Raw genomic sequence first — 19739 nt, forward strand, 5'->3', positions numbered from 1 at the left:
AATCTAGAACCAGCGAGAACAGTCAAGTGACTTACCCCAGCACGCAGTTCTTAGTTATGTCATTAATAGGCAATCCTTTTCTCGTGTTCACCCTTCCGACCCTCCTTCGTCACAGTCTGTCTCACTATTTGATCAGTGCTCTTGTTGCCATTGCTAAACTTTCCTTTCATGTTCCTTCCAGAATTAACATAGAAACTAGAAGCAGGAGTAGGCCATTCGGCCCTTCCAGCCTGCTCCACCATTCATTTTGATCATGGCTGATCATCAAATTCAATGTCCTGATCCCCCCTTCCTCCCATATCCCTTTAGCCCAAGAGCGATATCTAATTTCTTCTTGGAGTCAGACAATGTTTTGGCCTCAACTGTATTCTGTGGTAGTTAATTCCACACATTCACCACCCTCTGGGTGAAGAAAATTCTCTTCACCTTGGATCCAAATGTTTACTCCCTATTCTCAAACTATAACCCATTGTTCTGGACTTCCCCACCATTGGAAACATTTTTTCTGAATTTACTCTGTCTAATTCTGTTAGAATTTTATAAGTTTCTGTGAGATTCCCTCTCAACCTTCTAAACTCCATTGACTATAATCCTAACCAATTTAGTGTCCCCTCATGTGACAGATCTGCCATCCTAGAAATCAGCCTGGCAAACCTTCACTGTACTCCCTCTGTAGCAAGGACTTCCTTCCTCAGATAAGGACACCAAAACTGCACACAATACTCCAGGTGTGGCCTCACCAATGCCCTATACAATTGCAGGATACATCCCTATTCTTATATTCAAATCCTCTCGCTATCCAGGCCAACATACCATTTGCCTTCTTTACTGCTTGCTGTACCTGTGTGTTTGCTTTTTGCGACTGATGCATGGGGACACCAAGATCTCACTGAGTATCCACCTCTCTCAATTTACACCACTCAAGTAATAATCTGTCTTCCTATTATTGCTACCAAAGTGGATAATCTCACATTTATCCACGTTATACTGCATCTGCCATGCAGATGCCCACACGCTCAGCCTGTCCAAATCATGCTGAAGCATCACTGCATCCTCCTCACAGCTCACCCTCCCACCCAACTTTATATCATCTGCAAATTTGGAAATAATACATTCAGTTCCCTCTTCCAAATCATTAATATATAATGTGAATAGTTGGGGTCCAAGCACAGATCCCTGCGAAACCCCACTAGTCAATGACTGCCAATCAGAAAAGGACCCATTTATGCCAACTTTTTGCTTCCTATCTGCTAACCAGCTTTCTATCCATCTCAAGACATTACCTACAATCTCATGTGCTTTAATTTTACATAGTAGTCTGTTCTGTGAGACCTTGTCGAAAGCCTTCTAAAAGTCTAAATAAACCACATCCACTGGTTCACATCAATCAACTCTACTAGTTACATTCTCAAAGAATTCCAATAGATTTGTCAAGCATGATTTCCCTTTTGTAAATCCATGCTGACTGTGTCTGAGTATCCCACTGCCTTCCAAGTGCCGAGTTATGGAATCCTTGATAATGGACTCTGGCAATTCCCCAGTACTGATGTTAGGCTCACTGCTGTACAGTTACAGGTTTTCTCTATATCTCCCTTTTGAATAGTGGACTTTCATTAGCTATCCTTCAATTTGTAGGAACCAGTCCAGAGTCCAAAAGATTTTGGAAATCAGCCACCGATAGATCTACTATTGCTTGGGCTTCCTTAAGATTATCAGGAATGGGAGATTTATCCACCTTCAATCTCATCAATTTCCCCAAAACCATTTCTTTACAAATGCTGATTTCCTTCATTTCCTCACTAAAACTTGTTTCTCTCAGAATTTTGGTACGTTATTCATGTCTTCCTTTGTGAAGAGTGAAACATAAGAACAAATTTAATTCCTTGACCATTTCTTTATTGCCCCCTTTATTCTGACTGTAAAGGGCCTACATTCCCTCCTGAAACACTCTCCTCCACACATCCTCACTCTGTTGGAATCAGGCGTCCCCTCAATTTGCTCTCATTCTGTCCTCGGGCCTCAAACACTGTGATCTCTTTACCCCCTTCAATCTTCTCTTTGTTCCTCCAATTTGCAGTTTCAACAAACTCATTGAAGACAAAGCAAGCTTCATCCTTAGAACATCCAATGGGAGATCTTCCAGAGTCCTAAGGAGTTGTTCACTATTGCTTATTGCCAGCGTGGTTTTAGTGACGCGAGACTTTCAATCAAAGGTCCAGTGATGAATCTAGAATCATAGAATCCTCACAGTGCAGAAGGATGTCATTCAGCCCATCGAGTCTGCACCGACCACAGTCCCACCCAGGCCCTATTCCCGTAACCCCACATATTTACCCTGTTAATCCCCCCCTTACACTGGGGTTAATTTAGCATGGCCAATCAACCTAACCTGCACAGCTGTGGGAGGAAACCGGAGCACCCAGAGGAAACCCACGCTGTCACGGGGAGAATGTGCAAACTTTACCCAAGGCCAGAATTGAACCCAGGTCCCTGACGCTGTGAGGCAACAACACTAACCACTGTGCCACCGTGCCACCCAATCTAGTTTTGATCTTTTATTCTGTCGGTGGAAGTGTGATGGTCTGGAGATGTTAAACATTCATGTACTACAACTCCAGCTTGGTGCTGACATTGGAAATGGAGAGCGGTTGATCAGCTACTTGGTGGGAAGGGCAGGAGCTGCTAACCTTTCCCTGACAGATACACAGCAAACGGGCCTCATTAATCACCTGGTCTCGATTTTCCTTCTGTCTGGCCATTGTAAACGATATCATTCTTCATAAACTGACTTTGAAGTTTCATTTTTGCTCTGGAAAAGGAGAATCTGAAATTAACCTCTTAGTTGCCAAATCCCTTTGCAAGATTTCCAGAATCACAGGTGAGAAGGAATTGCAATGCGGGGAAACAATTAGCTTATAGCAAACTCCTCCAGGTAACAAAGCAGTGCGATAAAATAACAGTGTTGATGAGAGTATAGGCCGGGATACCAGGATAACTCTGCTATTTGACTTTGAAATAAGTTTTTTATTGCTTCAGAAGGTATGGGCATCGCCGGCTCGATCCACATCCTGTGAGTCATAGAACCACAGAATGTTACAGTGCAGAAGAAGCCCTTCAGCCCATCACATCTGCAAATGCACATGAAATGCCCTGACCTGCCCATCTAACCGCACTTGCCAGCTCTTGGTCCATAGCCTTGAATATTATGACGTGCCAAGTGCTCATCCAGGTACTTTATATTAATCAAAAATCATACTTAATTAATGATAAATATGAAAACAAGTCAAAGACAAACAGCAGAGTTTTCCTTGGTGCCCTGGCCAATATTTAGTGATCTCATGAGATCATTTGTACCCACCTGAGGAGGCTGGTTCTATCTTAAAGATAGTAGCTCTTACAGTGCAGAGCTTCCTCAATACTGCACTGGGAGAGACAGTCTGGATGAAGTCTCCAAACCAACAGTTTTTTGAGTCAGACACAGGAATGGTGCACACCGAACCACAACTGACACCTACTGGAATGGGTCATCAGTAATTACACCTGAGATCCAGGTGATAACTTACCTTGATGTGCAGTAGATCCAGATGGATGTGCGTCCACGTGCGTGTCTCACTCTCCTCTTCTCTCTCTTTCTCATTCACTGCCTCTTTGGTGACTGAATTGGAGCCCTCCAGGAATTAATGATGAATTTCCATGACGTTGCAGTGAGCGTAACCTCGGAGAATGATCCTACTTTTAAAATTCTTTCATGGGATATAGGGTGTGGCAATCGCTGGCAAAACCAACATTTGTTGCCCATTCCTTAATTGCTTAGAATGGAACAATTCAGAGGGTAGTTAAGGATCAGCCATGGCCAGAATTCTCCCATTCCTCCTGCTAAGGGAATTGCAACGGGCATGAGGTGGAGCATGCAAAGGTCCATTGCCTTGGGCAGGATTCTCCGGTTTTGAGGCGAGCGTTGCTGGAGAATCCTGTGTCTGGTTACTGTGGGTCTGGAGTCACATTTAGACCAGACTATAGAGACATAGAAAATAGAAGCAGTTGTAGGCTAAGCGACTCTTCAAGCCTGCTCCACCATTCATAATGATCCTGGTGGATTATCCAACTCAATAGCCTGATTCTGCCTTCCCACTCACTGGGTAAAGAAATTTCTCCTCATCTCAATCCTAAAAGGTTTACTCTGCATCCTTAGACCATGATCCCTGGCTCTGGACACCCCCACCAACAGGAATATTCTTTTTGCAATTACCGTATCCAGTCCTGTTCGAATTTTATAAGTAAGGACGGCAGAATTCCTTTGCTGAAGGGACATTAGTGAATTAGATGAATTGATGATTGCTTTTGAGACTAACTTTCAATCCCAAATTTATTAATTGAATTCAAAATTCAATACATTACAAACAGTACTTTGTCATCTGGAAAGCGTTTTTGAGAATCCTGACCTCAATGGGGTGATGGAAATATGTAAATCTTTCTACTTCTTTGAGCAAGGAACAGAAAAGGAGATTCCCCAGGCTAGCGTGAGAGGGTTGTCCTATCAAGAGAGACTAAATAGTCTGGGTCTGTATTCATTGGCGTTTAGAAGAGTGAGGGGCGACCTTATTCAAACATTTCAGATCCTGAGGCAGTTGACAGGGTCGATGGTGAGATGTTTTCACTAGTGGCAGAGTCTTGAACAAGGGGACACAGCTACAAAATAAACAGCCGGTCATTTAAAACTGAGGTCCATAGAAATTTCTTCTCGCAGAAGGTGGTTTTCTTTTTTATTCATTTGTGGAACAAGGGCGTTGCTGACTGGCCAGCATTTATTGCCCAGCCCTAATTGCCTGAGGACAGTTGAGAGTCAACCACATTGCTGTGGCTCTGGAGTCACATATAGGCCAGACTGGGTAAGGATGGCAGATTTTCTTCCTTAAAGGACGTTAGTGAACCAGATGGGGTTTTCTGACAATCGACAATAGTTTCACGGTCATCAGTAGATTCTTAATTCCAGATATTTTTTATTGAATGTCGTGGTGGGATTCGAACCCGGGTTCCCAGAACATTAGCCAAGCTTCTGGATTAATAGTCCAGATAATACCACTCAGCCATCGCCAAGTGAATCTCTGGAATTCTCTGCCCCAAAGGGTGGTGGGAGCTGGATCATTACAAGTATTTAAAGTGGAGGTGGATAAATATTTGCTCGTTTGAGGAATAGAGGGCAATGGGGAATTGGCAGAAGAAGAGTTGAGGCTGGCAAAGATCAACCATGATGGTATCGAATGGCAGGGCAGGTTGGAAGGGCCAAGTGGCCACTCCTGCTTCTATATTTTATGTTCTTGTTGCTGTGTGAGAAGAGGGTCAGCAACCCTGGCCCTGAGGTTAAGGTTCAGGGTTGGTAAAGGTACTCATAGTCTTTCTCTTTCCTCCTCAGGCATTTCCACGGAGCTCACTGTCAAAGAAACAGCCAACAATATTGGTGATCTGCGGCCAGGAGCAAAATGGAGCCATCGGCCTTGTGTGCGCGAGACACCTTCGTATGTTTGTGGGTATCTGGGATGGTGGGGAGTCTACACCCTCTGACATTGAGCTTCCCAAGTAGGTTTCAGTGTTTGAGGGGGATGCTGAAAGGACAAGTCTGCCAACAAAACTACATTTCCTTTGAAATGATTTGGAAGTGCCAGCCTGACCTATGGCAATGCCCAAGGTGGCATCGGGTAGTGCCAAGGGGGTTAGCACAGAGAGGGGCAGGGCCTAATAGGGGACTGGTCCTCTGGGGCGGGAGGAGATCGTGGGGGTGGGGCGGGGGGGGGGGGGTAGTGTGGGGTGGGGGGGGGGGTGTCCCGCTGCCATTCTGCATTCAGTGGTGACAGAAGGAGGGAGACTGGCGATTGGGGCTGGACATCAGGGTTGTGGGTGCAGGTGGTCAGTCTGCCGGGGAGGGGGGATGGAGTCGGGACAGCGGGGGAGGAGGAAGGGAGATAGGGACTGCTGGGAGGGATGTCGGGGCTGGCCCGGATATGTCTGGGAGGCCAGCAATCGGGTGGTGGGGGAGTGGGGAGGGGTCGCACAGCCAATGATGTGGGGCTGGCCAGTGATCAGGAGTCTGGCAGTGCAGGGCTACTGTGCGTGCACTGATCTCGGTGCATGCGCAGTGGCCCACTCAGTGTTATGCTGCTGGCTTCTCCAGTAGGAATAGGTCCCAGCCACTGATTTTTCCTGTGATTCATGCTGGTGCACTCTGTAGTGTAGGAGATTCATTTTCAAACTCTCACTGACGGGATTAATTCCAGTTTTTACACAAATTCGGCATTTAGAATTTTTGGGGGAGAATCCCACCAATGTCTCTTGGAGTTAAAGGGATCAAGGGATTTTGGGAGGAAGGGAGGATCAGGATATTTGAATTTGATGATCAGCCATGATTGTAATCAATGGTGGAGCAGATTCGAAGGGCCAAATGGCCTCTTCCTGCTTCGAGTTTCTATGTTTCTATATTGCTGAACCCACCAGAGTGCTCAGGGTACTGTTGCCCTTGGCAACATCTGTAATATCCATCTTTATGCTCCAATACAAGGTGAGCAAGCATCACATTAACAACCATACCTTGTGTCTATCACATTGGTCATCTCTAATTTACACTGTACACTGATTTGGGAAAATTTGTATGATAAAAAAGGAAGGTTTTCCATTTACATGGCACCTTTTGCCACCTCGGATGTGCCAAAGAGCTTCAGAGCGAATAAGGTGCCTTTGTACCAGCCTTGTGGCATTGCTCCACACTGCGCACATTGACCCTGGTATCAGTCCCCACCAGGGAGAGTAGGGCTCCGCTTGGGAAATCCATTGATAAGCTGGTGTCTCTGAAAGCCCCACAGGAAAGTGAGTCCCATGAATACTTGTGGCCAAGGTAAGTCCTGACGGTTCAGATTTCAGACAACCTCGGAGCCATCTTGTCACATCAACAATAAAGGCTGAAGCTTGCTTGTGTCAAGGTTCACCCATCAGCATGGAGAACGGCATCAAGCTGTTACTCAGAATGGCGCCCAAGCTCAGGTGATCCAAATACGCTAGGAACTACTTTTAACGTGTCAAGCTGTCTCTTTAAATGATGTTATTTGGTATGAGTGCCGCGGTGGAAGTTTCACTCGGATGCTTCTGTAGCATTTTAAATAATTCATTGCCGAGCCTGTCAGGTTCACAGCGAGAAAAGATTCCGAGACACCAGCCTGTCAGTGCCTTCTGCCGAACAGCAGATGTTGACCTCTGGTAGAGTTAGGATTCTGCATTCCACCTGAGACTATTTTGTGCCCCTCGTGAAGAAATTCAACCAACAAGCTGGATAATTCTACCCGCAGCTTAACTCTGAAAATAGGCCGCGATCTTGCCTTCACTGATTTATAACAGCAGGATGGAATCAATCTCCCAGTGGTTGTCACTGACACAAATCTTGTTTTAATTTCTTCTCAGGATGTGACTAACACTGGCAACGTTGAATCTGTGGCCTCATTCCTCATTCCTAGTTTCCTCTTGGGGGGGTTTTGGTCATTGTCCATCCAACTGCAGTCTGGGTAATCATGGTGCTCCGACAATGCGAAGCAAACTCAGGCCTAGTTACTACTTGGATGGGACACTACCTGGGAATACCAGATGCAGTCGGCTTTTTATTTTTGGGGAGGCATGGTGGTTAGCACTGCTGCCTCACTAAATCAGGGACCCGGGTTCAACTCTGGCCTCGGATCACTGTCTGAGTGGAGTTTGCACTTTCTCCCCATGTCTGCCTGGGATTCCTACGGATACTCCGATTTCCTTCCACATTCCAAAGATGGGCAGGTTAGGTTGATTGGCCATGCTAAATTAACCCTAATGTTAGGGGATTAGCAGGGTAAATATGTGGGGTTATAGGGATAGGGCCTGGGTGGGATTGTGGTTGGTGCAGACTCAATAGGCCGAATGGCCTCCTTCTACACTATAGGGATTCTAATGGTGAAATGCAAAGACTCGAAAGGAAATATTTGGTGTTTGGATGAACCGCAGAGGATGTTTTCAAGAAGGTGAACAGTAGCAGTGGAGTGGGAATAATTGGAGAGCTCTTTCAAAGGGTCAGAACAGGTATTCCAGCCTCTGGAATTTACTACCACAGAAAGTAGTTGAGGCCAAATCATTGTGGCCGGAATTTTACCGTCCCGCCCGCTATGGGAATCGGAGCGGAGAAGGAGCGGACCATGGAAAGGCCTGCTGACCTTCCATTGGATTTTATGGTTTTGGGATGAGTGAGGCTATAAAATCCCATCCTGTATATTTTCAAGAAGAAATTAGGCATAGCCCTTGAGGTGAAGGGGATCAAAGGGTTGGAGGGAAGGCAGGATCAGGCTATTGAGTTGGATGATCAGCCATGATCATAATGAATGGCAGAGCAGGTTCGAATGCCCTACTCTTGCTCTTATTTTCTGTTTCTGTGATGGGCTGAATGGTCTCCTTCTCTGCACTTCAGAAATTAAAATCCTTGGGTTGGTCCCTTGTGAAATGCATCACTCAGTGACAAATACCTTCTCTCTGCTGCTGGAGATGACACCTGCTCATTTACCAGAACAGAACCAAAATCTGAGCTTTTACTGAATGGATTGACAGCACGCACTGTGGGTCTCATCTGGAACTGGCAAACACTCTCACTGACCTGTTTAATTAAATGTAATTGAAAGTGAATTATTTTGCAATAGTTCCTTGAATGCACCAGTTGTCCTGTGGCCTGATGCCCACAGCTTGGTTGTATTGTATCCACTCATTAAAAAGCACAAAGGCCGAACGTTATGTCCTCAGGGATTCATTCCTTCATCCACCAAGCAAAATGTTGAAGTCCAGATAAAGCACAATCCCACGCTAATTTAATGTGAATTGTTTCTTGCTGCTGAATAATATTCAACTAATAGCACCTTATACTAACTGACATTTTTAATAACCATCATCTCTTAATAATGAGTGGCACAGTGGCATAGTGGTTAGCACTGCTGCCTCACAGCGCCAGGGACTCGGGTTCGATTCCAGCCTTGGGTCACTGTATGTGTGGAGTTTGCACATTCTCACTGTGTCTGCATGGGTTTCCTCCGGGTGCTCCAGTTTCTTCCCATTGTTCAAAAGATGTGCAGATTGGGTTGATTGGCCATGCTAAATTGACCATAGTGCCAGAGGATTAGCAGGTTACCGGAATAGGGCCTGAGTGGGATTGTGGTTGGTACAGACTTGATGGGCCGAATGGCCTCCTTCTGTACTGTAGGGATTCTATGATTCGTTGAATAACCAGTGTCTCACCAGCTTCTTCCCTGCTGCCTTCAGACTTTTGAAGTGGACCTACCTTGGATTAAGTTGGTTTTTTCCTACACCCTAGTTATGACTGTAACACTACATTCTGCATCCTTTCTTTTCCTTCTCTATGAGCGTGAATCACTCACCTGATGAAGGGGCAGTGCTCCGAAAGCTTGTGATTCCAAATAAACCTTTATTTTTGGGGATGGGGAAAGGGAGGTATAAAAATTATAGACTTACACTTACAAAGCATCTTTCACAAAGTGCTTTACAACAAATGCAGTACACTTCAGGTGTAGTCAGCATTATAATGTAGGAAACACAACAGCCAATTTGTGCACAGCAAGCCTCCACAAACAGAAATGTGACAATGACCAGATCATCAGTGTTTGGAACATTGATTGAGTGATACACACAGGCCCTTCCTTCAATAGTGGCCATGAGATATTTTATGGGAGGAGATGGCCTAGTGGCATTATCGCTATACTATTAATCTAGAAACTCAGCTAGTGTACTAGGGACCCGGGTTCAAACCCCACCACAGCAATTGGTGGAATTTGAATTCAATCAGAAATATCTGGAATTAAGAATCTACTGATGATCATGAAACTATTGCCAATTGTCAGAAAAACCCATCTGGTTCACTGATGTCCTTTAGGGATGGAAATCTGCTGTCCTTACCTGGTCTGGCCTACATGTGACTCCAAAGCCACAGCAATGTGGTTGACTCTGAACTGTCCTTGAGCAACAAGGGTTGGTAATAAATGCTGGCCAGCGATGTCCCACGAATGAATAAAGAAAAATGCCCTCCTGACAGGGCAGCTGAGCCCTTGTTTAACATTATATCAAAAAAGACAGCAGCTCCAACAGTGCAGCACTCTCTCAGCACTGCACTGGGAGCGTCAGCCTGGATTATGTACTCAATGAGAATTGTGCTTTGCATTATTCTTTCATAGGATGCCGAGCATTGTTGGCAAGGCCAGCAATTGTCATCTGTCCCGAATTGTCCTTGAATTGAGTGATTTGCTCAGAGGGGCAGTTAAGAGACAACTACATTGCTGTGGATCTGGAATCACTGGGATGGCATGGTGGCACAGTGGTTAGCATTGCTGCTCACAGTGTTGGGGACCCGGGTTCGATTCCTGGCTTGGATCACTTGTGTGGAGTTTGGGCATTCTTTCTGTGTCTGTGTGGGTTTTCTCCCATAGTCTGGACATGTGCTGGTTAGGTGCATTGGCCATGCTAAATTCTCCCTCAGTGTACCCAAACGGGCACTGGAGTGTGGCAACGAGGGAGTTTTCACAGTAACTTCATTGTGGTGTTCATGTAAGCCTACTTGTGACTGATAAATAAACTTACTTACTTGTAGGCCAGACCAGGTAGGGACAGCAAGTTTTCTTCCCTAATGGACATTCGGAACCAGAAAGGTTTTTGCAAAGATCAATGATAGTTTCACAGTCACCGTTTGTGAGTTTAGCTTTACAATTCCAGATTTATTAACTGAACTCATTCCACCAGCTGTTGTGGTGGGAATAGATGAGCCGGGTGTCTCTGGCTGTCTGGTGACATTACCATCACACCACTCACTCTCAACCTTTTGCCTCAGAGTTCCACCAAATGAGCAGCAGCTGAATCGGCAAAGCTGCTTTCTTTTAAATATGAATCTTCCTACAACAGATTCATTCTCCACACAGTGGCTTGGTTATACAGATAGGACCCCAGCTCACCATGAGAGCCCATCCTGACCTCCATACGTTTGGAACCTGGACGCTAACTCCAGGCATTACATATTCTGTGCTTGATCCAGATTCAGTCTCTGATGAATAACGGGAGTAATTCTTGTTGAGTCCTCACTGTAACAGGTGAACGGAGGTGGGGGAAGGGAACGAGGCTGCTGTGGCAGGGTTAGATATGAAATTGAAAACTGCTGCTGGGCCATGTTTTAATAATGCGCACATACTTCCGAGGAAATTATGTCTGCAATCTTTCCTGAGGTGAAATATAGGTCTGTCAATCCACGGTAAAAAGAACATACCTTGCTCAAACTCGCAATGTAGATACAGGAGAAAAGGATTCATTCATTTTCTAATGGAATGAACCTGACTCACCCACCTACCTCTGAATCTTGAAGTCTCTTTAAACCTCGTTCATCTGACACACCAGATACTCCCACCCAGCTCCAGATGTCTCTTGACCCATTTACATTGTTTTTGCAGGTAATTTATTCCACAATTTAAGTGTCTTTTTTGTATTTTCATGGTTTTCCGTCAGAGAATGAAAAGCAAAGATGTGGAACAGGAGGAGGCCATTCAGCCCTTCGAACCTGTCCTACTTTTCATTGATTGATCTATGATTGAGCTGCATAAATCTCTTTTCCACGTATCCTTTAATACTAGGTTACAAAACAAATCTATCAATCTCAGCATTAAAATTTATAATTGGCCAATACAAATCTATTTTTTCTTTATTTGTTCATGGGGTGTGTGTGTCACTGGCTGGGTCAGCACTTACTGCCCATCCCTGAGGACAGATAAGAGTCAATCACATTAGTGAACCCACATTGGTTTTTATGACAATTGTTAATGGTTTCATGGTTACTATTAGACTTTTAATTCCAGGTGTTTATTGAATTCAAATTTCACCATTTGCCATGGTGGGATTTGAACCCTGATCCCCAGGCTATTAGCGTGGATCTCTGGATTACTAGTCCAGCGACAATATCACCGTGACACTGCAGAAGAGAGTTCCAAACTTCAACCACTCTTTGTGTGAAGAAATATTTCCTAATTCTACTCCTGATAGGTCCAGCCCTAATTTTTAGACTGTCTGCCCAACAATCCCACTCTCCCCATTCGACCCAATTCCCCAATCAGCAGAAATAGTTTCTCCCATCCTGCTCTATCTGCTCCTCATAGCATCTTGAAAACTTTAATTAGTTTGGGTGACACAGTGGCACTTTATCTGTTCCTCATAACATCTTGAAAAGTTTAATTAGTTGGATGGCAAGGTGGCATTGCTGCCTCCCAGCATCAGGGACCCAGGTTCGATTCCTGGCTTGGATTACAGTCTATGTGGAGTCTGCACATTCTACCCGTGTCTGTATGGGTTTCCTCTGGGTGCTTTGGTTTCCTCCTACTGCCCAGAAGATGTGCTGATTAGAGGCTTTGGCCATGCTAAATTCTCCCTCAGTGTACCCATAACTATAAGGTTTGTGGTAGGAGATATAGGAGGGATGTCCGAGGTAGATTCTTCACTCAGAGAGTGGTTGGGGTGTGGAATGGACTGCCTCCTGTGACAGTGGAGTCGGACACTTTAGGAACTTTCAAGCGGTTATTGGATAGGCACATGGAGCACTCCAGAATGATGGCGAGGCGGATAGCTTGATCTTGGGTTTGGACATAGCTCGGCACAACATAGAGGGCTGAAGGGCCTGTACTGTGCTGTATTGTTCTATGTTCTATGTTCAAACAGGCGCCGGAGTGTGGTGACTAGGGGATTTTCATCGTGACTTCATTATTACTTGTGACGAATAAATTAACTTTAACTTTACTTTTAGATTGTTTATTAACCAGCTAAAATCTAAGGAATACAATTGTAGTTGTGTGTTCTGTCCTCGTACATTAACCCTTGGTGTTCAGTATCAATCTAAATTCACAGTGTGCTCCTGCAGAATTTGCAAAACTGATTAACAGTCTGATGAAAAAACTTCTGCCTTAACCCTCACCATTTTTATACCTAGCGGTGATTCATTCTGTACAGCAGGAGGATTCTGAACTGGAGGAACAAAGGGAAACTTTGAAGAATATTTTTCATATAGAGGGTTGTTAAAACTGGAATGCACGTGGGATTATAGAGACAGATGTTTAAAAGAGAATTGGGTAAGTATTTCAAAAAGGAAAAAGTATTGATAGGTACAGGAAAAAACAGGGAGATAATACTAGAGTAGCTGGTTCCAGGTGAAGAACTGATAAAGACATGGTGGGATGCTGGCCTCCAACTATGCTGGTGATTCTATGGTACAACAGCATTGGTATTTATGCAGTGAATTTGACTCACAAAATATCCCAAGGTGCATTACAAACAGCATAACCAGATAAAAATTTGACCCAAGCCACATAGGAGATAACTGAGGCAAGTGATCAAGCATTTGGTTCAGTGATGTAGGTTTTAAAGTTAAAAGTAAAGTTTATTTATTAATCACAAGTAAGGCTTACATTAACACTGCAATGAAGTTGTTGTGAAATTCCCCTAGTTGTCACATCCTGGCACCTGTTCGGGTCAATGCACCTAACCAGCACATCTTTCAGAATGTGGGAGGAAACCGGAGGAGAGAGCGGTAGAGCAGTGAAAGGCAAAATTTCTACAGCTTAGGGACAAGTCAACTGAAGGCATGGCCTCCAGTCGTGGAGTGATTAAAATCAGAGGCCAGAATTGGAGGAATGCAGGTATCTCAGAGGCTTATAGGACTGGAGGATGCTGTGGAGATAGGGAGAAATGAGACTATGGAGGAACTTGCAAACACTAATGAAAATCATAAAACAGAGGCACTGTGCTACTTTTCATTGTAAAGGCAGGCCTGGAAAGGAACGTGTTGATTAACTCTGCTTTGGTTTTCTGACAGAACTACGAACCAACTATCTATTACCCAAAGCGTTCCTGCAAACCCACCTTCCTGGACTTTACAGTTCAATGTGAGAAAATAGATATTCCATTCCTGTCCTACCTTCCAGCTGAGGTAATCAAGATTGTCAATTTCTATAACCTGGTGGGAGTGTTAGAAACAAATCATTTGTAAATTATTTTGAGTGCAAGGAACCAGGAATGTTCATATCAATGATGATTCTTTTAACATACTGGTAATAATTGTAATGTCTATTTTACACACATAACGGGTACAACGTGGGACCATTTCTGCACCAATAAGGTTCATGAGTGTATGAAATGAAAGTAACAAGGCCCAATGTCAGGAGCTCAAAGGATGTCTGAGAAACATTTGACCTGAAATTGTGACAAACTGGACCAAAACGAGACACTTTGTGGTCATTAGACCTCACTGGCTATGTAAGGAAAGGATCAAATTCCTGATATGGAACCCCTCACAGAAACTGGGCGGTGAAAAATGGGAAAAGCATTGATTTTCCAACTAAAAACAAGGATGTACCTCCCGGAAACTGATTCCAAGATAATTGCCATCAGGCCCTCCCCTTATTTTATGTTGCAATCACCAACAGTCCCCCCATCCCTTTCCCATGAATTAACATCCAGCTGCTGGCAATGAGGACAGAGACTCAGTATTAGTCACATTCACAATGGATGAACTTCCTGCAGAGAAGTGAAAGACTTGTTCATTGTTCATGAGGCCTGAGGCCCAATCATGAGGCCATCAGGTCTTCTCCTTTGGTAGAAGTTACCTCCAATCTTGGCAGCCAGAACATCATCAAACTCTCCCAAGGTAAGTACTGCATTGGGTTAGATACAGAGTAAAGCTCCCTCTACACTGTCCCCATCAAACACTCCCAAGACAGGAATAGCACGGGGTTAGATACAGAGTAAAGCTCCCTCTACACCGTCCCCATCAAATACTCCCAGGACAGGTACAGCACGGGGTTAGATACAGAGTAAAGCTCCCTCTAAACTGTCCCCATCAAATACTCCCAGGACAGGTACAGCACGGGGTTAGGTACAGAGTAAAGCTCCCCTTACACCAAAAACTTTGTTAAGATACTGAGCAGCAGAAATTTTGACAAATTTGTTAATCTGATTTGCTTAAACTTTGCCAGTATTTAAACATTGCCTGCCATTAATGCTACCTTCTTTCCCCTGTAGGTACAGCTGATAAATGATGCCTATAACCTGATAATTGATGCTGTGCTGGGGCTATCAGATGAGGCGGGGCTGAAGGAACTCTACACTAACATTCTGGCAACAATGAAACATGTGAAAATTCCCATAATCAGCATTGACGTCCCTTCAGGTGAAAAAAGATTGTTTGTTCTATTGTAATCCTGGCATTTTGGTAGAGTAATCAATTTAATCCCACTCTTTCCCTATTGTCCTCCAATCATTTCCCTCTTTGAGTATTTATCCAATTCCCTTTCTGTGTCTATCACTGACTGGTTGGTGACACACTGCTTTGGCCTCTCACTCCACATCCGCAGTCTGTTGAAATGATCAGGATAAATTCTGTGATTGTGGCTGTTTGAGAACTTAGAGTAAAAAAAAACACCTTTATGTAAATTAATTTATACTTATTTCAGAAAATTTGTGGGTACAGAATCAAAATAGAATATGTCCCCAGAAACCAGCCTCATTCACAAAGATGACTCTCTGTTCAGACAGAATATACAACCAGAATCATAGAATCTCTACAGTACAGAAGGAGGCCATTTGGCCCATCGAGTCTGTATCGAACAGAATTCCATCCAGGCCCTATTCCCGTAATTCTCATTTATCTTGCTAACCCCCACCCCGGACATTAGGGTCAATTTAGTATGGCCAATCAGCCTAACCCGCACATATTTGGAGTGTGGGAGGAAACCGGAGCACCGGGAGGAAACCCATGCAGACATGGGGAAGAATGTGCAAACCCCATGCAGACAGTTACCTGGAGCTGGAATTGAACCCGGGTCCCTGGCACTGCGAGGCAGCAGTGCTAACCACTGTGTCACTGTGCAGCCCAAACTAATAATAGGTAGGGAATTTTTTTAAACAATATTTTTGTAGAATATTATCAGATGCAGTTTTTGTAATGAGCTATGATCTGTTGAAGATTGAAAAAGCCATGAATAAGATGCAAAAATTGCAACTCATGATATTTATGCCCAATCGTTTGGTTTTTAAAATTGTCTCTTGATTTATGAGGTGATGGAGTTGGCATGTTTTAACATCTTTCCCAACACATGGTGGCCACAGTTGAACGCAGTACTCCAGGTCAGTGGACTGGTCAATAATGCAGTGGGAGGTGGAGGTTGGTAAGACCTAATCACATAAGAACATAAGAAATAGGAGCAGGAGTAGGCCATCTAGCCCTTCAAGCCTGCCCCGCCATTCAATAAGATCATGGCTGATCTGTCGTGGCTCAGTTCCACTTTCCCGCCCTCTCCCCATAACCCTTAATCGCCTCTCTTATCAAAAACCCATCAACCCGCGTCTTAAAAATATTTAGTGAGGCAGCCTCCACCACTTCAACGGGCAGAGAATTCCAGAGATTCACTACCCTTTGAGTGAAGAAGTTCCTCCTCAACTCTGTTCTAAACCGCCCCCCCTTTATCTTGAGGCTGTGCCCCCTAGTCCTACTGTCTTTTTTGAGTGGGAAGAGTCTCACCTCCTTCAAATTCCACCCACACTCACATCGCTTCCTTGAACCTTCCCTGGTTATCCTTTTCATAATTCATTCAATGGGCCAGTATATATTACCCATCCCTAATTGCCCTTCAACTGATGCCATTCCAGAGGGCCTTTAACCACATTTCTGTGTGTCTGGAGTCACATGTAGGCCAGACCAGGTAGATTTCATTCCCTAAAGGACATGAGTGAGCCAGATGGGTCAGTTGACAATGGTTTCATGGTTATCATTAGATTTTTAATTCCAGATATTTATTGAATTCAAACTTCAACATCTCCATGGGTGGGATTTGAACCCAGGTCCCCAGAGCGTTATCCTGGCTCTGTGGAATACTAGTCCAATACCATGCCATTACCTTCCCCCATAGCCCCTGGACTACCCTAAGCCAATGTCCTAACTCCTGCCTCAGTTTCTTTGCTTTTCAAGGCTGTTCACCATCACACCCTGTCTGAATGGATATGATTGGATAACCATCCTGTCAGTCACACCTTGAGAGAACCTCGTTGTAAGTGGCTGAGAATGATTGAATGCACTTACTTGGTGTTCTGTAACTATCCTCTACTCGCTGCCTTCTCCGGAGAAGTAATCCTGCCCTTATTGGATTGACTTTGCTACAGTTTTTGTATGAGTTCCATTCGCTATTGCTCAGATAGACACTTAAAGTGGACTCTGTTTGCTGCATTTTGCTGTCACAAATCCTGCCACATTTCAACTCACTGACTGGCATTGAGGTATTGTTAGAACATAATCGGATCAGGAGTTGGCCATACTATGAGCCTGCTGCACCATTCAATTTTATTAAGTTTATTTATTTATTAGTGTCGCAAATAAGCTTACATTGACACTACAATGAAGTTATTGTGAATTCCCCTCATTGCCACACTCCGGTTGCCTGTTTGGGTACAGTGAGGGGGAATTTAGCATGACTAATGCACCTAAACAGCATGTCTTTTGGATTGTGGGAGGCACCCAGAGGAAACCCATGTAGATACGGGGAGAATGTGCAAACTCTGCACAGTGACCCAAGCCCGGAATCAAATCCAGGCCCTGGCGCTGTGAGGCAGCAATGCTAATCCACTGTGCCACCGTGCCACCCATTTGATCTTGGCTGAACTGATCTTGTCCTCAATTCCAGTCTCCTGCCTGTTCCCCACAACCCTTGACCCACTTATCGTTCAAGAATCTGTCGATGTCAGGCTTGAACAGAAACATCCTTACTGCATCCATCCTGTCAAGTCCCCTCAGAGCCTTTTATTATCAATATGATCACCTCTCATTCTTCAAACTCCAATGAGTAATGGCCCAATGCTTGATCTTTCCTCATAAGCCAACCCCAACATCTCAGAATCAATCTGAAGTGTATCCACTGCAAGCACGTACCCCTTCATAAATGAGGAGACCAAAACTGTACATAGTCATCCAGGTGGGTTTTTTTTATTCATTTGTGGGACATGGGCATCGCTGGCTGGCCAGCATTTATTGCCCATCCCTAGTTGCCCTTGGAGGGCAGTTGAGAGTCAACCACATTGCTGTTGCTCTGAAATCACATGTAGGCCAGATTGGGTAAGGACAGCAGATTTCCTTCCCTAAAGTAAGTGAACCAGATGAGTTTTTCCAATAATTGACAACGGTTTCATGGTCATTAGTAGATTTTTTTTAATCGAATTCATATTTCACCATCCGCCATGGCAGGATTTGAACCTGGGTCTCCGGAACTTTAGCTGAGTTTCTGGATTAATAGTCCAGCAATAATACCACTAGGCCATTGCCTATGGATATTAGAGTTATAGAGGTTTAGAGGTTTACAGCATGGAAACAGGCCCTTCGGCCCAACTCATCCATGCTGCCCTTTTTTTAAACCCCTAAGCTAATCCCAATTGCCCACATTTGGCCCATAGCCTTCTATACCCAACGTACCCATGTAACTATCTAAATGCTTTTTAAAAGACAAAATTGTACCCGCCTCTATTACTACCTCTGGCAGCTTGTTCCAGACACTCACCATTCTCTGTGTGAAAAAATTGCCCCTCTTACATTACCACTGCAATGTAAGGCTTACATTAACAAATGTAATGAAGTTACTGTGAAAATCCCCCAGTAGCCACACTCCGGTGCCTGATTGAGTACAGTGAGGGAGAATTTAGCATGATCAATGCACCTAACCAGCACGTCTTTCAGACTGCGGGAAGAAATGGAGCACATGGGAGGAAACCCATGCTGACACAGGGGAACATGCAGACTCCACACAGACAGTGAGCCAGGGCGCTGAGGCAGCACATCGTATTTGTATGGATAGCACACAAAGCAATACTTTTCACAATACCCTGGTATATGTGACAATAATAAAGCAAATCAAATATTCTTTGCAGCCACCCAGGGTTGCCATGGGCAATTGTTGCATCTCTACAATGAAACAGAAACATCTAAATGATCAGAGATTGAGGCTCAGATGTGTCACCTTCAATGATTATATAGTTTTAAGTTTAAGTTTATTCGTATCACAAGTAGGCTCACACTAACGTTGCAATGAAGTTACTGTGAAAATCCCCTGGTTTTCAAACTCTGGCACCAGTCATCTGCAACTGAACTGGATAAATCAGACAGGCACTACTTGCAACTTCCACTCACTTGCAAAAAAAATCAGAAACACAAAATATCTTATTCAGAGAGCACTGAGACTGATGGAAGCAATTTCAGAGACCTGAGCTCCCAGTTGCTTAAAGTCTTGGGTACATGAAAATTGATGCATATTGTCAATGAAGAATTTGAAAAGATGATGGTGGCATGTTTTGGAGTGTTCCAGACATGGGATGATGAGTATAAGAAACTTCAAGTTTTGCTCAGAGTGGGAAGAAAATCTTAAGGTGGTTTGACATCTTAAGATAGAAAGGGAGAAGTTAGCATGGCCAATGCACCTAACCAGCATATCTTTCAGATTGTGGGAGGAACTCGGAGCACCCCAGAGGAAACGCATGCGGACATTGGAAGAATGTGCAGACTCTGCACAGACATTGACCCAAGCTAGGATTTGAACCTGGGTCCCTGGCACTGTGAGGCAGCATATGGTATGATTTGTAAGAATAGCACACAAAACAATACTTTTCACTACATGTGA

General features: G+C 44.3%; 1 protein-coding gene across 1 annotated transcript in view; it reads left to right on the forward strand.

The window, feature by feature from the left end:
• The window catches only part of yjefn3 (YjeF N-terminal domain containing 3), a 132873-nt gene that overhangs the window by 109647 nt on the left and 3487 nt on the right, over positions 1 to 19739 (forward strand). Inside the window, exons 3-5 of the mRNA XM_080213247.1 lie at positions 5414 to 5524; positions 13901 to 14014; positions 15106 to 15253. Coding sequence (XP_080069373.1) covers positions 5414 to 5524; positions 13901 to 14014; positions 15106 to 15253 — 373 coding nt within the window. The remainder of the gene's footprint in view (positions 1 to 5413; positions 5525 to 13900; positions 14015 to 15105; positions 15254 to 19739) is intronic.

This window comes from Carcharhinus amblyrhynchos, chromosome 26 (genome assembly GCF_965287045.1).
Source record: "Carcharhinus amblyrhynchos chromosome 26, sCarAmb.v2.hapA, whole genome shotgun sequence".
Lineage (NCBI taxonomy): Eukaryota > Metazoa > Chordata > Chondrichthyes > Carcharhiniformes > Carcharhinidae > Carcharhinus > Carcharhinus amblyrhynchos.